Genomic DNA, 20770 nt, shown 5'->3' on the forward strand with positions numbered 1-20770 from the left:
TTGTTGTTGAGCTATTTGTTATTTATGTTAAAATAATAGGAAATGAATTTAAATAGAAACACTTCTCATGTCTTATCTCTGCAAACAAAAAAAAACATAATTTACAATAAATTAGCACAGCAGTTGTTAGTGTAGCTCAGCTTTATTTTGCAATTCTCACACCTAAGCTCACAAGATGACAGTTTTTCTGATAAGGTAATCTTCATAAGGTAGTTTTTGTAGGTGATTAAAGCTGACAGATGCTAGTGAGATGGTGAAGTTCAGAGATATAACAGCAAACACTTTTTTAAAATTCTCATTAAAGTAATAAAATATCTTTTGATCTACCAATAGAAAAATTGATCTGACAAAGGATAAGTTAGTTACAATGCCATATTTCTGTATCCAAACCAAATTAAAATTATTTATAAATAAGTAAACAAATGATTATAACAAAATAAACTGTAAAGAAATGGTATTTTTAGGAATAAAGAATTACTGTAAAATCTTATCTTCCCAGTCATTTCTTAGTATTTACCATCACTGCTGAGCTGAAAGAGAATAAAATGTTTCAAATACAAACAGAAGCTACAGAAATAGAATATGTCTTTTCATAACATTTTGATGCTCTATCTGTTCTTCACCACATGACCTGAACTCCAAATCCTTCAGAAATAAAACCTTCATCTTTCCTAGGGTAATGATGATAATCAGTGGACTTATATTTTCAATGATACTCCAATCCCAAATCTGTTAAGGTCCAGTTGTAGATTGAATAATTAGATTAACTCAATTAATACTATGACTTAATTTTGCAGTGTGCCTTACTTATTATTATGAGTTTAGTTCTGCTTTCTCATATCTAACAGAAGAATTTTGAAACAGTAACTCATTGTCCTTGCTTGTTTTTGATTGCTTAAATGACATTAGCTTTGCTAGAATCAATTTGTATTACAGTCCACTGAAGCACTATATTTACAGCGTGTGCTGTTTTCCAATTTTCTTATCTAAATATCAGTTGTCTGATGTACAGAGTTCATTTATAAATACCAGGAAGTTCCCTGAATCAAGTAAATTAACATGCTGGGCCAGATTCTCCAGCTTCATTAGCAACCCCTCATACCAAGGCTGTGTTCATACAAGTGTGAAAACCAGAACGATCCTTCAAGGGTTTTCCTGGCCTGAATAATTTCCTCATCAGGGAACAGGCTACACTCATTCTAATATTCTGGTCTCATCGCCACAATCTATTCCTTTTGCAAAATTCCATGGACACCCCCTGGAAGAATCTAACCATTAGATTTGAGGAAAATGTAAAGTCAGGGAACTGGACTGGACAACCATGATGAGGAGCAGCCTGAGTTACAGGTCGTAGTGGGAGGGCAGGGGAGAGATACAGAAAAAAAATTCATAAAATTTGGCACCCCCTATATCAACAGACTATATAACAGGGGGAAACCAGTAATAGAATAATTTACTGACCAAATGAGACCACAATGATTTCCTGCATTCAATTATTCAATAAATATTTATTACTGTCCCACTATTTATCAGCCACCTGCCCAGGCAGTAAAGTAGGGAACAAAACAACAAAACAGACCAAATCCCTACCCTCACAGAGCTTTGTGTAGATTTTGTTTATTGTAGACATAAATATGTGACATGAAAATCTAAAAATAAGGACAAGCTTCACACTTTTAAGCTCTTCCTACATGCCAGGCACTCTGTCAGTGCCTTAAACACATTGATTTAATCCTCACAAAAAACCCATGTGGTGGGTACCTAACATCCCTGTGCTCTAAATGAGGATAGTGGCCCTTGCCAGAGGACCGTGGGTGAGTAAGCGTCCTCAGAGCGCTGCAGTTACGCCTTTCCTTGTGACAGTGACAGGGTTTGAATGAAGCAGCAGATGATACAGGTTTTTTGGTGCAAAGAATTTTTAAAATGTGTGCATTCTCCTGTTTCCCACTCAAAGAAATGAGTGACTCAGACTATGAAAATAGGTGTCTAAAATCCACAGGACCGAAGCAACACCATAGTCCCAACAGGACAGCTGTTGAGATGAAGCCAAAGCACCACGGGGTTGGTACTAGAAGAGTAACTCGGCACAGCTGTCTAAGTCTTTTCACGAAATGGTTGGAACTGATCAGAAACCAGAGCCACAGGACAGACAATGAAACTCGTCCACAGCAGACCTAATATCTTATTCACCCAGGTTGACTTTAAAATTATATCAGTCATGAAAATTATTTCACTGTCTTCTGTTGTGAGTCATGGGGCTACATTTAATTTTAATCATTAAAATGTAAAAATAATAAAAGCCACCAAATAGTCTATAGTCAATTTTCTGATAAAGCAAATTTGTTTTTTCTCCCATTTGTGATTTAAATGGCCTCCAGAAAGTTTTTTGGAACTAAATGTTAATTAAAAATATGGAAATGGATTTAAAGTACATTACAGCGCACAGTGGAAGAATAATCACAAGAGATTTGTTCACAATACCATACCCATTTCTCAATGTGTTTTTTTAACTATCTAGGTTATTGGTTGTTTTCCTGCATGCCTGTTCCTAGAAAAAAAAAACAAACCTGTGATTCCAATGAAAACAGTAATTACAATTACAACAAATAGGATAAATTGCTATTTGAACAGGAACACGCAGTTTTAGCCACCAAAAGCAAACTGATGCTCATAGACTTTCCTGTTTACACAGATGAATTTAAGTATGTTCTCAGATTACTTTATAAACCGAATGCTTTTTATATCTTGCCATCTTTAAAAACAAATTCAGTCCTCCGTGCCTTACTTTCGTTAGCTTATTCTGAAACAATGCCCTGCGGTGCTGTGAGGAACCAGTGAACAAATTCTCTTTCTGAAATTCCCTGAGAAGTTATATTTTCAGATATTTAAATAGTGTGCATATATCATTTACTTTTCTGAACCTCTAGTTTCTCATTATAAACTCGAGAGAAAGATCATGAACCAGAGAGAAAGATTTTAGGGGATCCATAAAGAAGCAGAGGGGTTTCACTTGCCCCTAAGGATTGGGTATATGGACTTTGGAGTCAAATAGATCTGGGTTCAAGTTCTGAGGAAATTCCACATACTCCAGCTGTGTGACCTTGATTAAGTTACTTAACCTCTTTGAACTTTAGGTTCTTCCTCCAAAATTGGGATCAGTAAAACCTCTCCTCACATCATGGTATGAATTGAAGGGCCTAGTATTTGTAATATGCTTTCTATAATGTCATTTCTTATGCCTAGCTTAGAGCAAGTTTCCCTATAAATGAAAGCGGCTGGTTACGGTGAGCACTGGCACAACTCCAGTGGGTATCATTCAAATTGTTTTTGGGGTTGGGGGCTGCCAGTGGACAACCCATGGAGAGCAATGTGAATCATGGCCCCCAGAGTCAGGCAACAGAAAGTCTAGCAATTTTTTGATGTTACTCCCATCCAAAACTGTAGAGAGAACAGTATCTCTGAGGAATTCTTTAGAATTTTAAACTATACTGACTGATAACTATTAGTCAGTTTAAGCAATAAAGTCAAGTCTTTGAAAAGCTGTTTTCATTGTGCAAATCAAATGAATACTCTGAACTTCATTCATAACTGAGAAATACAGGCATTGCACTGATGTAACAGTGAACCATTAGATCTGCTTGTCCAAGTGGTATCATTTTTCAGGACAAACTTTTTAAACTGAGTCAAAACTGATCAAACAGACTGGCATCCCTGAAAATGTTTTAATGGATGGTTACCGTAATGGAAGACTCAACACCTAATGAATGCCTCCTGTGTACAGAAACCTGAACTGGGGTCCCAGAGACATGGTTCCTACCCTCACGAAGTTTCCACAAAGTGGTGGGAGATCACTCATCCATGGTTGTAACTCAAGGCACAATGTAGCAAGTACTATCAAGAGGAGCAGGCAATATTCTGAAGCACAAGAAAAAGGTCACTGAGGTGATTTGAGCTAGCCTGGAAGGCCAAATGGAATATCAGCTGGCAGGGATGAGGGAGAAATACCCTCCCAGGCAAGACACTGGTTGGGAAAGCACCTCCATCTATGCTTTTATTTTTCATATGAAAAAATATTTATTGAGCACCCCTCAAACTGTGGTGTTGGAGAAGACTCTTGAGAATCCCTTGGTCTGCAAGAAGATCAAACTAGTCAATCCTAAAGGAAATCAGTCCTGAATATTCATTGAAAGGACTGATGCTGAAGCTACAGCTACAATATTTTGGCCACCTGTTGCTGGAGCCAACTCATTGGAAAAGACCCTGATGCTGGGAAAGATTGGGGGCAGGAGGGGAAGGGGTCGACAGAGGATGAGATGATTGAAAGGTGTCACTGCTTCAATGGACATGAGTTTGAGCAAACTCCAGGAGACAGGAAAGCCTGGTATGCTGCAGTCCATGGTGTCGCAAAGAGTCGGACACGACTAAGTGACTGAACATCAGCAACACTGTGTGCTAGGCACTGTACGTATTTTGTGCAAGCCGGGTACCCCAGTATGGCTAGAGGTACTCAAGATCTATAAGGCGGGAATTTGGATTTGAAGCCTTCCCAATGGGCATTGTCGTGTAAAAGAAGGGAGTGGGTCTGGCAGACATCACTGAGGTGCCCCCAACATGCTTTATGACTGATTTAATATCAGGGACAAGGGAGAGTTAAGTACTGAAGACAACCCTCCGGGTTTTGAGTCTGACAACCAAAAAGCTGGTGATGCCATCAAGAGATAAAGCAAATGGAGGAGGAGCTGGTTTGGAGAAAATAAATAAGTAGAAATAAATGAACAAGCCGCAGCCTGTCTATTCCAGTAAGCACTAAGTGTGTAATCCAAATATTCCTCTACATCATGACATAAAAATATTGAATCTGAGGCTCTGTATAGGCTGGCGGCTGTGAGTCTTGTATAAATAGAGAAAAAACCACTTGAAATTTAGTAACATAGGATAGAACATCTGTAACTGGACTAGAGATGACCTAGTTCAACCCCCTAATTTTACAAATAAAGAAACCACATCTCAGACATACTCTCTACTGAATGGCAGAGCCAACCTAGGACTCCCACTGCACATTTAAGGGGGAAAAAAAATCCAAATTTCTAAAACATTCAAATGTGGAATAAGGATACCACCTAAATTTTTCAGATGGTGAAAGACAGGGAAGCCTGGCGTGCTACAGTCCATGGGCTTGCAGAGTCAGACCCAACTGAGCCACTGAACAACAACAAATTTTTTCAGAGTTGCTGTTACTTCAGTTTTTTAACTAAACTAGAGTGATTTATTACTTATAGGTAAAAGGTCTTTTTGATAAAATCTCTTGCTGTTTGTCCACAGAGTCAGTTTTATAGTTAATTTCGAAGAATTCAGATTCCATGAAAAGTCTCGAAACTTTATGATACCTAGAGCTGTTCCTTGCAAGGGAAGACATGCCTCTTCTTAGGTCCTTAAAACAATAATTGTCCCATGTACATAATAAGCGGCTGCCCTGCATGGAAGGAAGGGCTTGGGTGCTTCCTGAAAGAGCCATGTTTCTAGAATGCCAGGCACATAAGAATAATCAACAGCAACTTCCTCTGAAGCAAGAAAATCCTGCCCCGCTGACCAAAGAGTGCCTAATACAGTTAAAGAATTAGTTGAGATTTTTAAAAAGGAGGGGGATGGAGGGGGTGGGAGCGAAGCAGAGAGAGAAGTATTTATAACTATGACAACATGTTTCCTTGTAATAATTTGTGAGCCCACTGGAGAAAAAAGAAACATATAAACTAAGAATAAAATATCCAAAATATAAACTTTATGCCTTCTGCAAATTTTCTTAAGTTAAAAATTAAGATTGAGGTTGACTAAAGTAAATGAGTATATTTTCATGGTCTCTTATTTCCTTGATGCTAAGGGTTACCAACTGATTTACAACTTCCTGTGTTGTTTTTTAATCTATATTTGTCAGCACATTTTTAATGTCAGATTACTTAAAATAGACACTTGGGCCTAAGAGGTCAGGAATAATAATATTCTGTTGACTTTTGTAAAGATTTCATAGCACTTACATTCTAGTTTAGCCCAAAAAAGCTTTATATTTCTAAATAAAATAAATTTCAATATAGTTTTAAAGATTTTCTTTTTCTTCCAGCTGATGACTTTGGGACTGAAGTGTAGCTCAATCCATATACTTTGAAGTTAAGTAAATTGCATATGTAGCTTTCTCCAAATAGTTTTAGCCTCCTTTTACTCAGATAGCTTAAACTGGGAAAATAACAGAAAGTCCATGAAGAGACAAAGTCTAGAACCAAAGACTTCGGATTCTTCCATTGTAGTTTCTCTCCTAACCATTATGATGTGTAGTCTGTCATAATGTCTGCAAATTATAGATACTTGTTCAAAAGGAATATTTTCAAGTATAAAAGCCATGAAATAGCTTTATCTTCATATAAGCTATCATAAGATATAATTAAAGTGCAATATTTACAAAATCAAAATTTTAAATTTATATTTCATAATTCAGAATAGGCTCTCCACAAAGATAATTGCATAACTCATCTTATTATTCTGACTAACTGATACTTAATTTCCTAATTCTTAAAACAAGAGGTAATTTATAGTATTTCCTCATTTTTAAGTACTAGAAACCTCAAATTTAAATAGAACATACTAGATGAACCAAACAAAAATTCACCCACCATCAGGGCTGTTTGAAATAGTTTGCAGTGAGTTCAGTGATATGCTTTTTAGAGTATAACTTAGTAAGCTAAACAGATACACTGTGAGTGGCTTCTAAAAGATATTTTTGGAAAGAATTAGTTTTTTTCTAATTGTTTGTAATGGTACTAACCATATTTTCAGTCTCTCACCCTGAGGAAATTGCACAATAAGGACAATTCAAGAGTCAGAAGTATAGTGTTGAACTTCGTATTTGTAAGAGCTCTGGTATTTTGATTTTCACAAGAAAGACATGTTGAAAGTTTGCCCTAACTCAGCTTTTGACAAAATTTGTTAAAGGAAATCTTTTTAATTGAGCTCAATCTGAGAAACAACAAGCCACATTGGATACTAGAAAATGAAAAATAAAAAGAGTGATAAATTGGGGGTGGGGGAAAGAAGCAGATTTTCTAATTCTGAAAGTTGAACATAAACACTCTCCTTTTCTAAATAAGGTGATTTGCCATAGTCCTGACCAAGCCACATACCGACCTAATTGTGTCATGCTGTCTAAGTCCCAAAAGAGAAGTTGTTGGTGGGTCCAAGGAATTCATCAAATAAAAGGGCATTGGATATATGTTTGGTATTTTAAAAATTGAGACTATATGGAAACAGGGTGATGGGATGTCATCATTAACAAATTCTTCTGAGTTAATTGGATTGCTTGGGTGATGTTCCAATTAAATATAGAAATAGCATAGACTAGTATCCCCATCATGGCTACTCTAATCTGTCTTCCAGTGCTGGCATGAGAAAGATGATCCTTTCCATAATAACAGTAATTATAAATGATAGTAATATAATACACCTTCAGGTTTAATAACAGTTTCCCTTTGAAGAACTCCCAACATTTTCACCAACATTATCTAATTTGTGCCTTGAAACAATTAGCCAGGTAGCAATTATCATTATCTTCCTTTTACAGATAAATAAACTGAGGCCTAGGGATTTCTTAGCATCACACAATTAGGAATAGAACCAAGTCTAAAACCTATAATTCAATTCTGTATCTTCCAGATTATTGCCATCTTTAGAAAATATCTGAGTATCTGAAGGACTGTTCTATCCCTCAGGAAGTGTTTGTACCAGAGCCAGATCAAAACATCTTTTCCTCTTAGATTGCCTTTACAGTATAAGAAGGTACTCTTTTTCAAATTCATTAGAGAGGATTTTGTTGTCTGAGGTCTTTAAGATAGGGGTACTCAGATTTCTTTTCAAATTAGAGGGTTGGCCTTAAACAGAAGTGCACTTAGAAATACTAAAGATGTCTAAAATACCCTGGAATCAATTTCTTTAACTATCTAACTTAAAAAAAAAAATTTAAGCCCAAGTTAAACAAGATCAAATCAAGAAATATAAATAAAGTGGGCACAAGGTGTTAACTGGAGTGTCCTAGCCAGATTGCGAATTGGTTTACTGGTGCCTGCCAACTTAAATTCCTCCTTGCAGCTTTAGCTGAACTGGGTAGTCTTCATTTCCTGTCCTAACTTGTTGTACTGTGTTACCGTTCACTGTTTAGGTGATTAGCATGTGAATCCGATGGTCTCGGAGCTCTATTAAGTTATAAATGTTCAAACTACCAGTATGCTGTGGATAAAAATAGAAGTTGCTATTAGATGTCTATTCATACCCTGCAGAAGCCTGGCAACATTTTGAACCTTTTCAAAATGTAAATACTGCATATTAAGCATAGGAAAGAAAATTAATGTGCTGCATTTGCGAATTTACTTCCAAGTCAAAAATGCAACTGGGGAGGAGGACTCCTAGCAGAATTGATATTCTACATTTATAGGGTATATTAAGAAATTTATAATGGCCTGAACACAAAAGAAAAACACTTTAGAAATGGATTAAAGTTTCTCCGATAATCTCAGCTTTTGAATTTCCTCTCTTTTCATTTTAAATTTATGGCCTCAGTATGACATTACCAGAGTTGATTGTGTTTTGCAGGTGGCATTCATGTGTTGGTATTTTATGTGTTGTATATTGTGGGCAATGAGTTACAATTTGTGTTAAAATTTTCCAGAATGACACAATACGTCTTAGTTAGACTTGCAAATGAGTAATGCTTTTTCTCAAGAGGAGAAAATAGTTAAAACATTATAGGACTTTTTGTGCCTTTTTTCCTTACTATTGGGGAAGTTTACCATGAAGTTTTCTTTTTGAAACTTTGACATTTTGTAGTAAATTCTGGTTTACCTATGATGCCATCATCTGACAATTCCAAAAAATGTCTCTCTGAAGCATATCGGTTTTTTTGTGTCTGTAGCTCAAAAAGAGTTTAATGAATTTTTCTTGTTTTTTGCCACTCAGAACAATAGAAAATTGTCATTTCAATGGCATTTTTAATATTTTGACTAACTTAACTGAATTTAATAATTGCCATCTTAATCATGGATTTCAGTGATACAAACACTAGTGACAAATCACCTATGGTTTTTCCAAAGAAAAACTATACTAAATAAATAACAGTAAGCAAAAACAAACAACAAAAATAAGAAAACAAGTAACAAACACAATAAACTAGAGTTAATACTAACTGGAGTTAATGCTACCAATAATGTTAACACATAAAGTAGAAAAAGAAAACATGAAGTAACACAATTTTCAGATAAGATCTTTATACTTCTCAAACACAGAAATATCTAGAAGCAGGTTTTAATTCCTGTAAGTATTTTTTAGACCTAAACTGACCCTGTCCTGAGTTCCAGGAGGTTGAAAATCCCTATTATTTGTTCCTGTAGTAAATGTCCATTTCATATTGAATATGTAAATTCTTAAACGACTTCTAGTGATTTCATTTGGCTTGTAAGTAAAGATCTTGGATGTTTTTAAAGCTGCATAATGTTTGGTGATGAAATTTTGTACTTATGAGTATAAATTATGCCAAAAGCCATTTACTTGATATTCTTTAAATACCATGGCACAATTCAACTAAACTCAGATTATAAACCATCTTAAATAACACTAATGCAGTGTGCACTTAATGAACACTATAGCCAACTTAAGTTAATTTTCATGTAACAGATAACATCTGGGGGAAATGTATACTGGTAAGTTATGCAAAACAAATTTTCTAGTGACCACATCTGTAGATGTTATTTATTGTATGTTCACGTAACAGTTCATTATTCTATTTAGAAATCTATTCTTTTCTTTATTAGAGCTTTTAATGTACTCACCTTAGTTCAAATGGTCTGCTCATTATCAGAAAAAATATAAATGGCATTCACATGGAACAACATGATTGTTTTTATTATATCCATTTGTGTGCAAGCATTCAAAAATGACAAAAGAAACACATTTATTGCTTTACATTCAAAGTAATATTTAGGGGGTATTTGAAAGTCAGGCAAAGCTAATCATTTGGTCAAATGATGTACGTGTATAATCAGAAACTCCTGATTTTTAATCCCAGCATTAGGCCTCAGGCAAATCACTTAAAGTCTTTCTCTTTGTTTTCTGATCTGAAGATTATGGGTGCTATTCTCTTTTAGACTAAAAGAGGGGGTTGCTAAACCAGAGTACCAAATAGGACTATTTTTTTATAAACATACTTTATCCCTTTTCTGTTTTTATTTTTCAGATTTAAGAGGTAACGTATTATACTTTTGAGGGAAAAAATATGAGACAATTACAGTTCTACAGGAATATATAAAATAGTTATAAAACTAGTTTAATTTGCTTCAGCTATTCATAGACTTGAGGAAATTATAACGTTCTTTCAGAAAATCTAACTTAATAAAGCTGACCATGTCTTTCTGTTTTAAATAGATTTTATTACAGAACCAGTGATGTTGTAAAACATGAGGTTTTGTTAAAAAAAAAAATACAAAGGCCTAATTGTATTTTTTAAAGAAAGTATTGCATCAGACGGTTTCATTTAAACATATTTGCTGGCTCTGTGCTCTCACCACAATTATTGATTCTAATTTTCCTTAAACTTGTTTTCTAAAAAGGCTACTTAATGGGGAAAAAAATCACTATGATGCTTCTGGGCACTATGTTTATTTCAAGCTATATATTTGAAAATGTACTTTCGTATTACTAATGAAATGACTTTACATTTACCCTCATCTGAAATTGGGACATTTCTCTCCCTTATAGTATCTTACTAACGTAACCAAATATAGACCCTTTGTGAAAGAAAAACATAGCTGTGGTTTGGTTCATTGATAGTATGCAAAACACCCTGAAGTAAAGAAATCCTCACTGCCAGTTATTGTACATGAATCAAATAAATGAATAGCTGTATGAGCTACACTCATAAAAATCAAGGAAAAGAAAGCCTAGTTCTGAGTCAGAGGTTCAGGTTCTTGGGATAAATAGGAGCTTCACCCCACCAAAGAAACGATGATGTGGAACTAAGGAGTTCCAAGTTTCAAAGTGGGTGCCCAGTACACACACACATGCACACATGCACACACACGCACCAGTGCCAAAGACTAGCAAAACAGAGGAGTTGGAGTTGGCAAGCAGTTCAGATAAACTTTATAAAGAAATCCAGACCACACGGGATTTAAGGAATAAAATAAGATCTGTGAGCACAAATATCTGTTTGCTCTAAGTATTTAAATGTATAATTTGTTGGAAGAAAGGATACAGGTGGGCAGATGGTAGAATTCTCTACTACCAGGTTGGAGATGTGATCTATTGATGACTTCCACCAAAGGGAAAGAAAATTAGCAGAAAGGCTTAGCCTGTGTATGGAAAACTATACCAGCAAGACAGATATGGCAAAAGCAACAAGATAAAATTCTCCTTCATTAAAAGAAAATACTTTTACCTTGCAGGTTATCTCCTGCTTACTTTCTCAGTGCCTGTGGTAAATCAAATAAATACCAGTCAATTCCTTTCTATCTTCTTTTTTCAATGTCTAACTCACTACCACTCCCCTCAAATTTCTAGATTCACCCTATATTAAAGTCAGCTTTAGTGAATTTAGTCTCCTTTAGTCAACCAAGTAAATACCTCATTATCTTCCCTTGTCTCTGGATTCCTATATACAGCTTATTTATTTTATCTATAATGTTTCAGAAGACACTAAAATATATTTAACTATTTCACTTTTCTAGCTTAGTAAAATAAACTGCAATGTAAAGTGTAGGAGGATAAAAAAGCAAGCATGCTGAAAAAATGTACAAATAATTTTGTGAGGAGATGAAAATGCTTGGATGTCCCATTTAGGAAAAAAGAATATTTTCCTAATGTGAAGAGACAGAAAGATTATTCTGATACAGCTTTTTCGATCTTCTATTTTTATTAACATTTAGTCATCTTGGTCAATTTAGGATGAATAATCTGGAATGATGTCATCTAACAGAATAAAGATTAAGGGCTTAATAATATCAGCAACTGCCAAATGCGGCAACATGAGGACATATTACAGTTTACTGAAAACGGCATAGGCCACAAAATCAGCACACCAGGGCTTAACTCCTAGCCCTGTCACCAAGTAATTATTTGACCTTAAGCCAATCATTTAATCTCTTGATTTCCAAATTGCCTTGACTGTAAAGTTATAACACTTCAGGCCTTATATATATTTATACCAAGCAGCAACTTCCTATAAGATCAAATTAAAATTAGTAATACAAATTCAAGGCAAAATATATTGGTATGACCAGGCAATAACCTAGCCTTCAGTTCATTCCAAAACCTATCTAAATCAAAAGTTGCTGCTGCTAAGTCACTTCAGTCGTGTCCGACTCTGTGTGACCCCATAGACGGCAATTCACCAAGCTCCCCTGTCCCTGGGATTCTCCAGGCAAGAACACTGGAGTGGGTTGCCATTTCCTTCTCCAATGCATGAAAGTGAAAAGTGAAAGTGAAGTCGCTCAGTCGTGTCCGACTCTTAGCGACCCCATGGACTACAGCCTAACCAGGCTCCTCCGTCCATGGGATTTTCCAGGCAAGAGTACTGGAGTGGGTTAAATCAAAAGTATTAGTATGTAAAAGATGAAGTATTATAATATGTGGAACAGTTAGAAATGAATATGATGATTTCAGGGTTTTTCCAGGCCCCATGGGATAGTAATTATTTGGTGTTTTGGCATTTCTAGATTATTGTCTTAAAACTTGTAGGCACTTTTTTTTTTTTTTAATTTTTGTCCGCATCTGGTCTTAGTTGCAACACTCAGTCTTCTCTCTAGTTGTCATGAGCACATTCCAGAGTACACGGGTTCAGTAGTTGTGGCACACGGGCTTAGCTGCCCTTAAGCACATAGGATCTTGGGCTTCCCAGGTGGCAGGCACAGTGGCAAAAAATCCACCTGCAAATGCAGGAGACTCAAGACATAAGGGTTCGATACTTGGGTTGGGAACATCCCCTGGAGTAGGAAATGGCAACCTGCTCCAGTATTCTTGTCTGGAAAATTTCATGAACAGAGAAGTCTGGTGGGCTACAGTCAATGGACTCACAAAGAGTCAGACACAACTCGTGTGTGTGCTTATACACACACACACACACACACACACACTCTCTTACACACACACGGGATCTTAGTTCCCTGACCAGGGATCAAAGTAGCATCCGCTGCCTTAAAAGGCATATTCTCAACCACTGGGCTTTGAGGGAAGTCCCAAAACTCGTAGTCTTAAGACTTTTGTCAGCATACAGTGGGTAGCTTCATCTCAGAGCCATAAAAACAAGCTCCTAGGACCTTACCATCAGTATCCTCATCTCTGCTCTCTCTCTCTCAAGGCATGGTGAGATGGACACTTCTTTGACTTGTTTCTTCATTTCCACTGTTGACCACCCATCACCCTTCTCTGATTGGCACTATCTTGCCACAGAATTGTTAAATGCTTTCAGTGACATCTTGCCTTGCCCTTAGTATTTTCGCTTGACTTTGCACATCTTTCTAAGTTACTCTGTGCTAACTTTGTACATTAACCTTTAGAACCTTTATTATCCTCATCACCAAGTTCTCATGGCCATTTCACCATTGAGCTTTAGTGTTTACTGTTTACAAGTGTACTACTATTACTCCTTCATGAGCAGTCAGTCAGCGTGACTGGGCAAGCTCAGTCTGCAAGAACAGCCAGACTCTACTGAGTAGTATCAATCACCATCAGGCTATCATTGCGTGTTTTAAGATCAAACCCTCTGCCAGAACTGGAGAAGATGCACAGAGAATCTAAAACATGGTCTCTGCCTCCAGAGAACTTATAGGCAGGAGGAAGGGAACACCGACCCATGGAACAATTCAAGATCAAGGCAGTATAAAGTGAATTCCTAAACTACATAGTATAGAAAAATAAGACAGTGGGGGAAGTAAAATGCTAATTATCAGAGCACAAAAAGCACTAGAGAGCTAATAGATCTGTGGCATCAAGAATTCAGAGTCAATGGCAGTTAAAAAATAATAGACTTGGAACTTTATGTATATTGGCTGAAATTGTGGTTACTCACCAGAGCTTTTGTCATAATACAGCTCTTCTCTTCCCCTCTAGCAATTGATAGAGGTTGTGAATCCAGCAGATCACCCTTTCCCTGATCCTCTAGAAGAAGGAATCTCATTTGATATTTACTCAACATTCATAGAGCCACCTCGACCATTGGATATGGAAATAAAGGTATGTTTCCTTTTGTCTCTTACTTCACTGTGTCTCAGTATGATATTCTCTAGTAGGAGAAAAAGAACCAAATGCACTTCTATTTTCCTTCCGATCTTTCCTAGTTAAATATAAATGTTTCTTTTGGCATTGATTCACAGGTGAGCCAACTGAGGGTGATTCAGCAATTTTAATATTTTCTGCTCCACCTTCCCCAATCTCTACCTTCATTTTCTCTGAGTAGGTAAAAGTGCCGCTTACTGACCTGTCATGATGCTCATGAATAATGAAAATGCAGGAAAGCATCAAATCAAAATCCACCTAGACTGACATCATTTCTGATAGGAAAGCAGCCAAGAGAAGTCTGAGGTTACACATAAATCAGTAAAGGCTCCAGAAATTACTTGAGAGTTGTTTACCTTTAATATTCTAGGGGTTGAATCAAGAACAAGGCCCTGAAGAGTCCCAGCCAGAAGCCGATACTTCAGAAACTGATCTGTTAGTTGGTTTTACCATTGAAGAGATAAAATCGGTGCTGGACCAAGTCACAGATGACATTTTAATCAGCATTCAGGTAATCAACCTTGATAGTGTGCTTACTTACTTTATTACTTGTTAATTAGCCAAACTCAACCTTAATGTCTGTAAACACTACCCACACTCTGCCAGTAAGAGTGATGCTGATGATGGAGGAGCTCAATGTAACATCTCCACATAACTGTCAGTTGAGTCATCTGAGACTCAGTAAGATCGCAAAATAAATTCACTAATAGCACATTTTGTGGTGTGTTACCAGTTTACAGAATCATGCAGCATCAAGACCAATAAACATGTCATGCCCAGTCACGCTGACTGACTGCTCATGAAGGAGTAATAGTAGTACACTTGTAAACAGTAAACACTAAAGCTCAGACCATCATTCTTAGCTTAGTCTTTCCACGAACTTCCTAAAGAGAGGCTTTCTTATCTTTGAACTCCTTCTCAGATAGGTTGTTCCTTTTCGTAGATCGGTAAGAGCTGATGGATGTGTGCAAGAGAAAGTTGCTTAGTCGTATCCAACTCTTTAGTGAGTAGCCCTTCTCTTCTCCAGGGGATCTTCCCAACCCAGGGATCGAACCCAGGTCTCCCACATTGCAGGCAGATTCTTTACCGTCTGAGCTGCCAGGGAAGCCTAGCTAATGAATATATATGTGTGTGTATATATATATATATATATATATATGTGTGTATATATATATATATGTGTATGTATATAATATATATTTATATATTAATGGTGTTTCCACTGACACCAATGGCTGCATGAAAATGGTGATGACAACAGCCATCTCAGTAGCAACTGCCAATGATGAATCAGTAGACTAGCTTTATACTTAATTTTTTCCTGTCCAAAATAAAACACCATTTCTACCTCGACACAAAAGCTTGCATCATTTCCTAGGCAAAATAATTAAGAGTCATTTGCATATTTTGAGAGGATTTATAATTTCTTATGGAAATAAACATGAACCAACAGGACATTATGCTGCATGTTTAAAATATGAATGCATCTCAGGGAAAGATTCAGTTTTTTTTTTGGACATGAGACGATATATAAAAAGCACTCTGCATTAACAACAATTTAGAGGGAATAAAAGATTAGCTTGGCAATAGCATACCTTGTTACTTGTTTAATCATCAAGTGTTAATGTACTATTTACATGAACATTTAATAATTCGATGCCAACAGAATCAGCCAAAGTCCTCGGCTTAATAAGGGGTGTTTAGTGTTTACCAGAAATAGTGAAAGGACACGTTTTACACAAAGCTTTACTGTTAACAACCCCATGAATGTAATAACTGGTTACTCTGTAGACGGGCAGAGTGCAGCTGAATTAAGCTGAGTTCAAAACATACCTCCTCTCTAGATTTGATAACATTTCATCTAAATATAGTTTATGGATAATCATGGCCCTGGGCTCCTTTGTGATCCTGTGGCTCTGAAATTATCACCAAGGCCCTAGACAGTAATAAAATTGTTTGCAGGCCCTCAAAATTGAAAACATCTTTACTGAGGCCATGTTCCATGTAGTGAGCAGTATGTTTTTTAAATATTCATTGAAATTTTTTTAATATTAAGAGTCTGTAGCATTTATATCACTACCCTTATAGCAGAAGGAATATGATGGTTCTATGTGTAAGTGTTGTCCCACTGGCCTGTAGCTATCCTTACTGGGCCTGGAAGTCCATTAGCTGGCTCATCTAAATGTAATTAGAACTTTGGACACTGGACGACAAGATCCCCCATCTCGATCCCCCATCGAGAATTAGGCATAGAAAGGACCAGAGGTAAGGGATGCAGATCTTTCAGGTGCCTTGATCATTTCCATATTAAGTAGATTCATGGACATTAGCCTGAGCCAAATTATTGCCAGTTTTTCAATAAAATGGCTTGATGATGTTTATTTATACAGTGTCTCAAGATAGCAAACCCCTTTATATATTTTCTGTCAATAATCCTAGTAAACTCCATTTGAATTAGGCAGGCATTTCTCTAATAAGTAAATTGAAAACTGAGAGAAACAGAAATATTAAGTCATTGGTCTAGGGTTTCCAGGGTCAGAAGTTGATGAAAGACCCTGATTGGGAGCTGTGAACTGGGTTCTAGTTCTAATTCCAGTGTTATCCACAAAAACCACATAACCTCTAATATCACAACCAGACTACTTTGGTTTTTAATACTCCAGTGGTGTGGCACTTTTTCAGTGTTTACTGTTGTGTCTTGGTCAAATTCCAAGTCGGGTAATTACTCTCTGCCTACCTAAATTTCTCCCTGTTTTAAATGGCTAAGTTATTTTCCACTTCTAAAACCTGCCTTCCAGTGTTCTTCACTCTTAAAACTGTCTCATCCCTGTTCAAAGGTAGCCACTTATCAATGGTCAGTGCATATAAACCAGTGACTTGCTGTAGGAACATTTAATGAATTATTATTTGTAAGATATTTTAAATTTTCCAATAGTTTTTTTCTCCTTCTTTATCTAAAAATCATACTCAAAAATATAAAATGGTAAAAATCATAGTCTATTATAATTTTTGTAGGAAAAGGCAGTAGTGAATTCATGTTTTGAGTACAGTTTTTCTCAGAGCTCATTCTCCATTGTGGTTACAAGCATATTTCACTTTCTGTAATTCAGAAATTTCTGAAAATAGTGTGAATCCTTAAATTTTTTATGTTAATCTACTTACTTTCCCATTGACTCACTTTATAGCTTCAGAAATTTATTAAGAATGAAGTTATCTTGGCCCTGAGATGTTAATTAAAATTATACTGAATAGAGCAAACATTTTAAGCTTATATAGCCTAGGTATTTTAATTTTAAAGATACATTTAAAATGAAATTAGTTTGGCCCTGAGTTATATAATAAAAATTATACCCAATGGAGCAAACTTTAATATATTTAAAGAATTATATTTCAGAGAAATATGAGTGCTAGCACTAAATTCTTGCATTCGTATTTCAGAGAAATATGAATGCTAGCACTAAATTCTTTCATTAAATGTTGGCTATTGGCCCTATCTTAAGCAGTAGAGTAAAATAATGTGAAAACCTTAAGAGAAGTTTGCCATCTTGGGACCGTAGGTATTTTTAGGTCAACTTCCCAGGTTAGAAAATCTGAGTGGGAAATCACGTCAAGAAGTGATCACTGACAGGCTGTTAGACCCAGGTCATGGATTTTCCATTCTTTCCTAAAAGGCAATAGAACCATACCCTATCCTGGGGCTTGTATATAGCACATTTGGTCATCAGTGTTCTGAGGATTAACATGGAGACACTGTAGACCAAGGACAACCTGTTCTCAACCATACGGGGGATCTTGTCGTCCAGTGTCCAAAGTGCTGATCACCATGGTCTGGAGATCTGAGATGTGTCCCTCGGTCAGCACAACTCTAGCAGGCATGCTCCTGACCTTCAGGAGCCTTTCCCCCAGAGCCCTCACTTGCTGGCAGTCAATTCTATCTCAGTGAAATACCAAAAAGACCTCCAGGTTAATGTGAAAACCCTGACGAGATAGGGAAACAGAAGCTGGAAGATAGTAATACGTCAGTTCCTTAGTTAAAAAGAAATGAGATTATTAGTGGACCTAAAATACATCTAATTAAAAGTTCGAAGAGTCAATTATCTAGTTAGACCAGTGCTTCCCAATCCTTTGGAACTGTAACAGAATCATTTCTTCAAACTATTTCATGCCCTGTATGATATAATATATAGCCTGCCATAAAGAAATAGAAGTAATACTTTTTTAAAATATAGCACAATATCATGATAATGAAATAGTATAACATCAGTGAATATATCACAGAATTGGGAGTTAGAATTATGAATTTAAAAGTTAACACACTTGGAATTATGAATTTAAAAGCCAACATACATGAAATTTAACATACTTAATTTTAAACTACTTAATTTTTCGATGAGAACTAAAGGTGGTTAAGTGACCTGCCCAAAGCTGCGGAGCTAAACTAATCCCTAGGTCTCCGCATTCCTAGACCCTTCCTCCTTTCAGCTCTCCCAAAATTATGCCTGAGGGGATTATAGGTTCCTAAAAATAAGACATTTCTTTTGTAACCTGGACAGCCATGCTCATCCTTCATTGCCTCCTTCACTTAGCACCAAGAAAGGAAAAGAGGAAAAGCCAGAGGGCAGACTTGACCCCAGGACTTGATAAAACTTGAGCCAAAAAAGACATACTCGTGCGAGAACCTAGAATTATTGGCACCAATGTGATCTTTTCAGAAATAGTTGCTCTTTACTGTGAAAGTGAAACAATATCTCAACAGATAAGGCAAGCAGGTGGACCTTTCAAAACTAGCTGTTATAATTACACTTATAAATAAATAAATAACAGTGAAGTTATATTTGGACCAAAATCAGTATTTGATTTTTTAAATTTCTTCTATATAAATTAAAATGTTTTTTAAAATAGTTACCCTTATGACCTTAAATTAGGTCATAGGCATTAAAATTCTACATTTCTAATTACTTATTAACATTTATGTGTATGAACTATTCCTCATATGCTTGTTGACTATTTTAAATCACCTAAACAAAGGCCCCAGTTTTACCATGCCACTGGTTTCTCTATACATAATTTTATAATCCATCATGAAAAAAGGAAGACATTTCCAGGACTACAAATGTGCAGCTAATGTGAAAATATTTTTGGAATTGCGCAGGTAGCAATGTTAGGCCACAGAATATCGCTGCCAGAGGCTAAATGCTATCATAGCCACAGCAAACACGAAAACCTGCCAGCAGCTGCTTACTTTTTTATACCAAAACTATATCACAAAGGGCATAATTTCAAGTGTTGTATATGTGGCAAATACTCTTTAATTATGAGAATCATTCTAATTGTGAGATTATTTGTGTTATGATTTCACAACAGAAGCTTTCTGGGATCCCAATTAGAATGTATCACACGGGAGACAAAAACATCCATTGCATCGGGGCGGCAGAACCAACAACACTGCAGTAACTGGGCCTAGAGCAGTTACTCTGATTCGGCGCTTGTTGGTAAAGTCTGTCTGAAAATGCAGACAAATTAGCCTATCTTCCAACACAAGCCTATGTGAAAAATGCTGTCCAAATACCACTTCCTGTTCATAGCAGACATGCTATACATTGGGAATGTGCAGAGAAATATGATAAAGTGTTATCACATCACTACAGGCTGAAACACAGCTATGTCTGCAAAACAGGAAGGTGTGTGAGGGATAATGTCTGTCTTTAGGCACTATAGTATGTCAAAACCACAAAGACAATGTGCAGCAAAAGATAGCTCCATCATAACCACTTTTTTATGATTGTCTTCACAGACCGAGATAAACGAAAAGCTGCAAATGCAGGAAGAGGCCTTTAATGCACGGATAGAAAAATTGAAAAAGGCCTGAGGACTCCGAACCGGGAGAGTGATACTAAAACTTCACAAAACAAACAAAACTGGCTGGAATCATAGACTCTCTAGAGCACCAGATCTCCTTCATTTAGTTGAGCAAGGAAAACCAAGCCCCACTTCTTATTATCCTAACTAATTAGAAAAGTATTGGCCCCAATTTCTCTATCTCCTGTCCCATAACAACCTCTGAATTTATTGCACTGTGTGTAATAAGAACATTTTTATATAAGAGTTTGGAGAACCATATATAAAAATACAATTACTTTTATAATACTCTTTTGACATTTTGACTAGTAAAGTTATTCATCTTCAAGGAGAATGAAGTCAACATTTTAAAATAGAGAAGAAGAATAGTGATTTTATCCATATTGACCCACATGAACTGCCACATTGCTGAAGCCTTGTGAACACAGACCACCACCACACTGCTGAGGGTAAAATTTGCTAAACAATAGCAATTCAAATGCATGTACTAGGGTTTTTTTTTTTTTTTCTCCTTAAATCAGTTGGTTATCTTATTTAAATGTTCAGTGTGAAACCAATTTTCTGAAATTATATAATGCAGTTTGAAGCACTTTAATTTATTCTGTACTGT

The 20770-nt window shown here is 36.2% G+C and overlaps 1 protein-coding gene across 3 annotated transcripts in view; it reads left to right on the forward strand.

Annotated features, from left to right (window-relative positions):
• Positions 1-20488, forward strand: part of CABCOCO1 (ciliary associated calcium binding coiled-coil 1) — a 159360-nt gene extending 138872 nt beyond the window's left edge. For all 3 annotated transcript variants that reach the window (XM_043926673.1, XM_043926675.1, XM_043926676.1), the window contains 3 exons: positions 14137-14259; positions 14672-14812; positions 20096-20488. In XM_043926673.1, the coding sequence (XP_043782608.1) occupies positions 14137-14259; positions 14672-14812; positions 20096-20170 (339 nt within the window). In that variant the 3' untranslated portion in view covers positions 20171-20488. The remainder of the gene's footprint in view (positions 1-14136; positions 14260-14671; positions 14813-20095) is intronic.
• The last annotated feature ends 282 nt before the right edge of the window (positions 20489-20770 follow it).

This window comes from Cervus elaphus, chromosome 15 (genome assembly GCF_910594005.1).
Source record: "Cervus elaphus chromosome 15, mCerEla1.1, whole genome shotgun sequence".
Taxonomy (NCBI): Eukaryota; Metazoa; Chordata; class Mammalia; order Artiodactyla; family Cervidae; genus Cervus; species Cervus elaphus.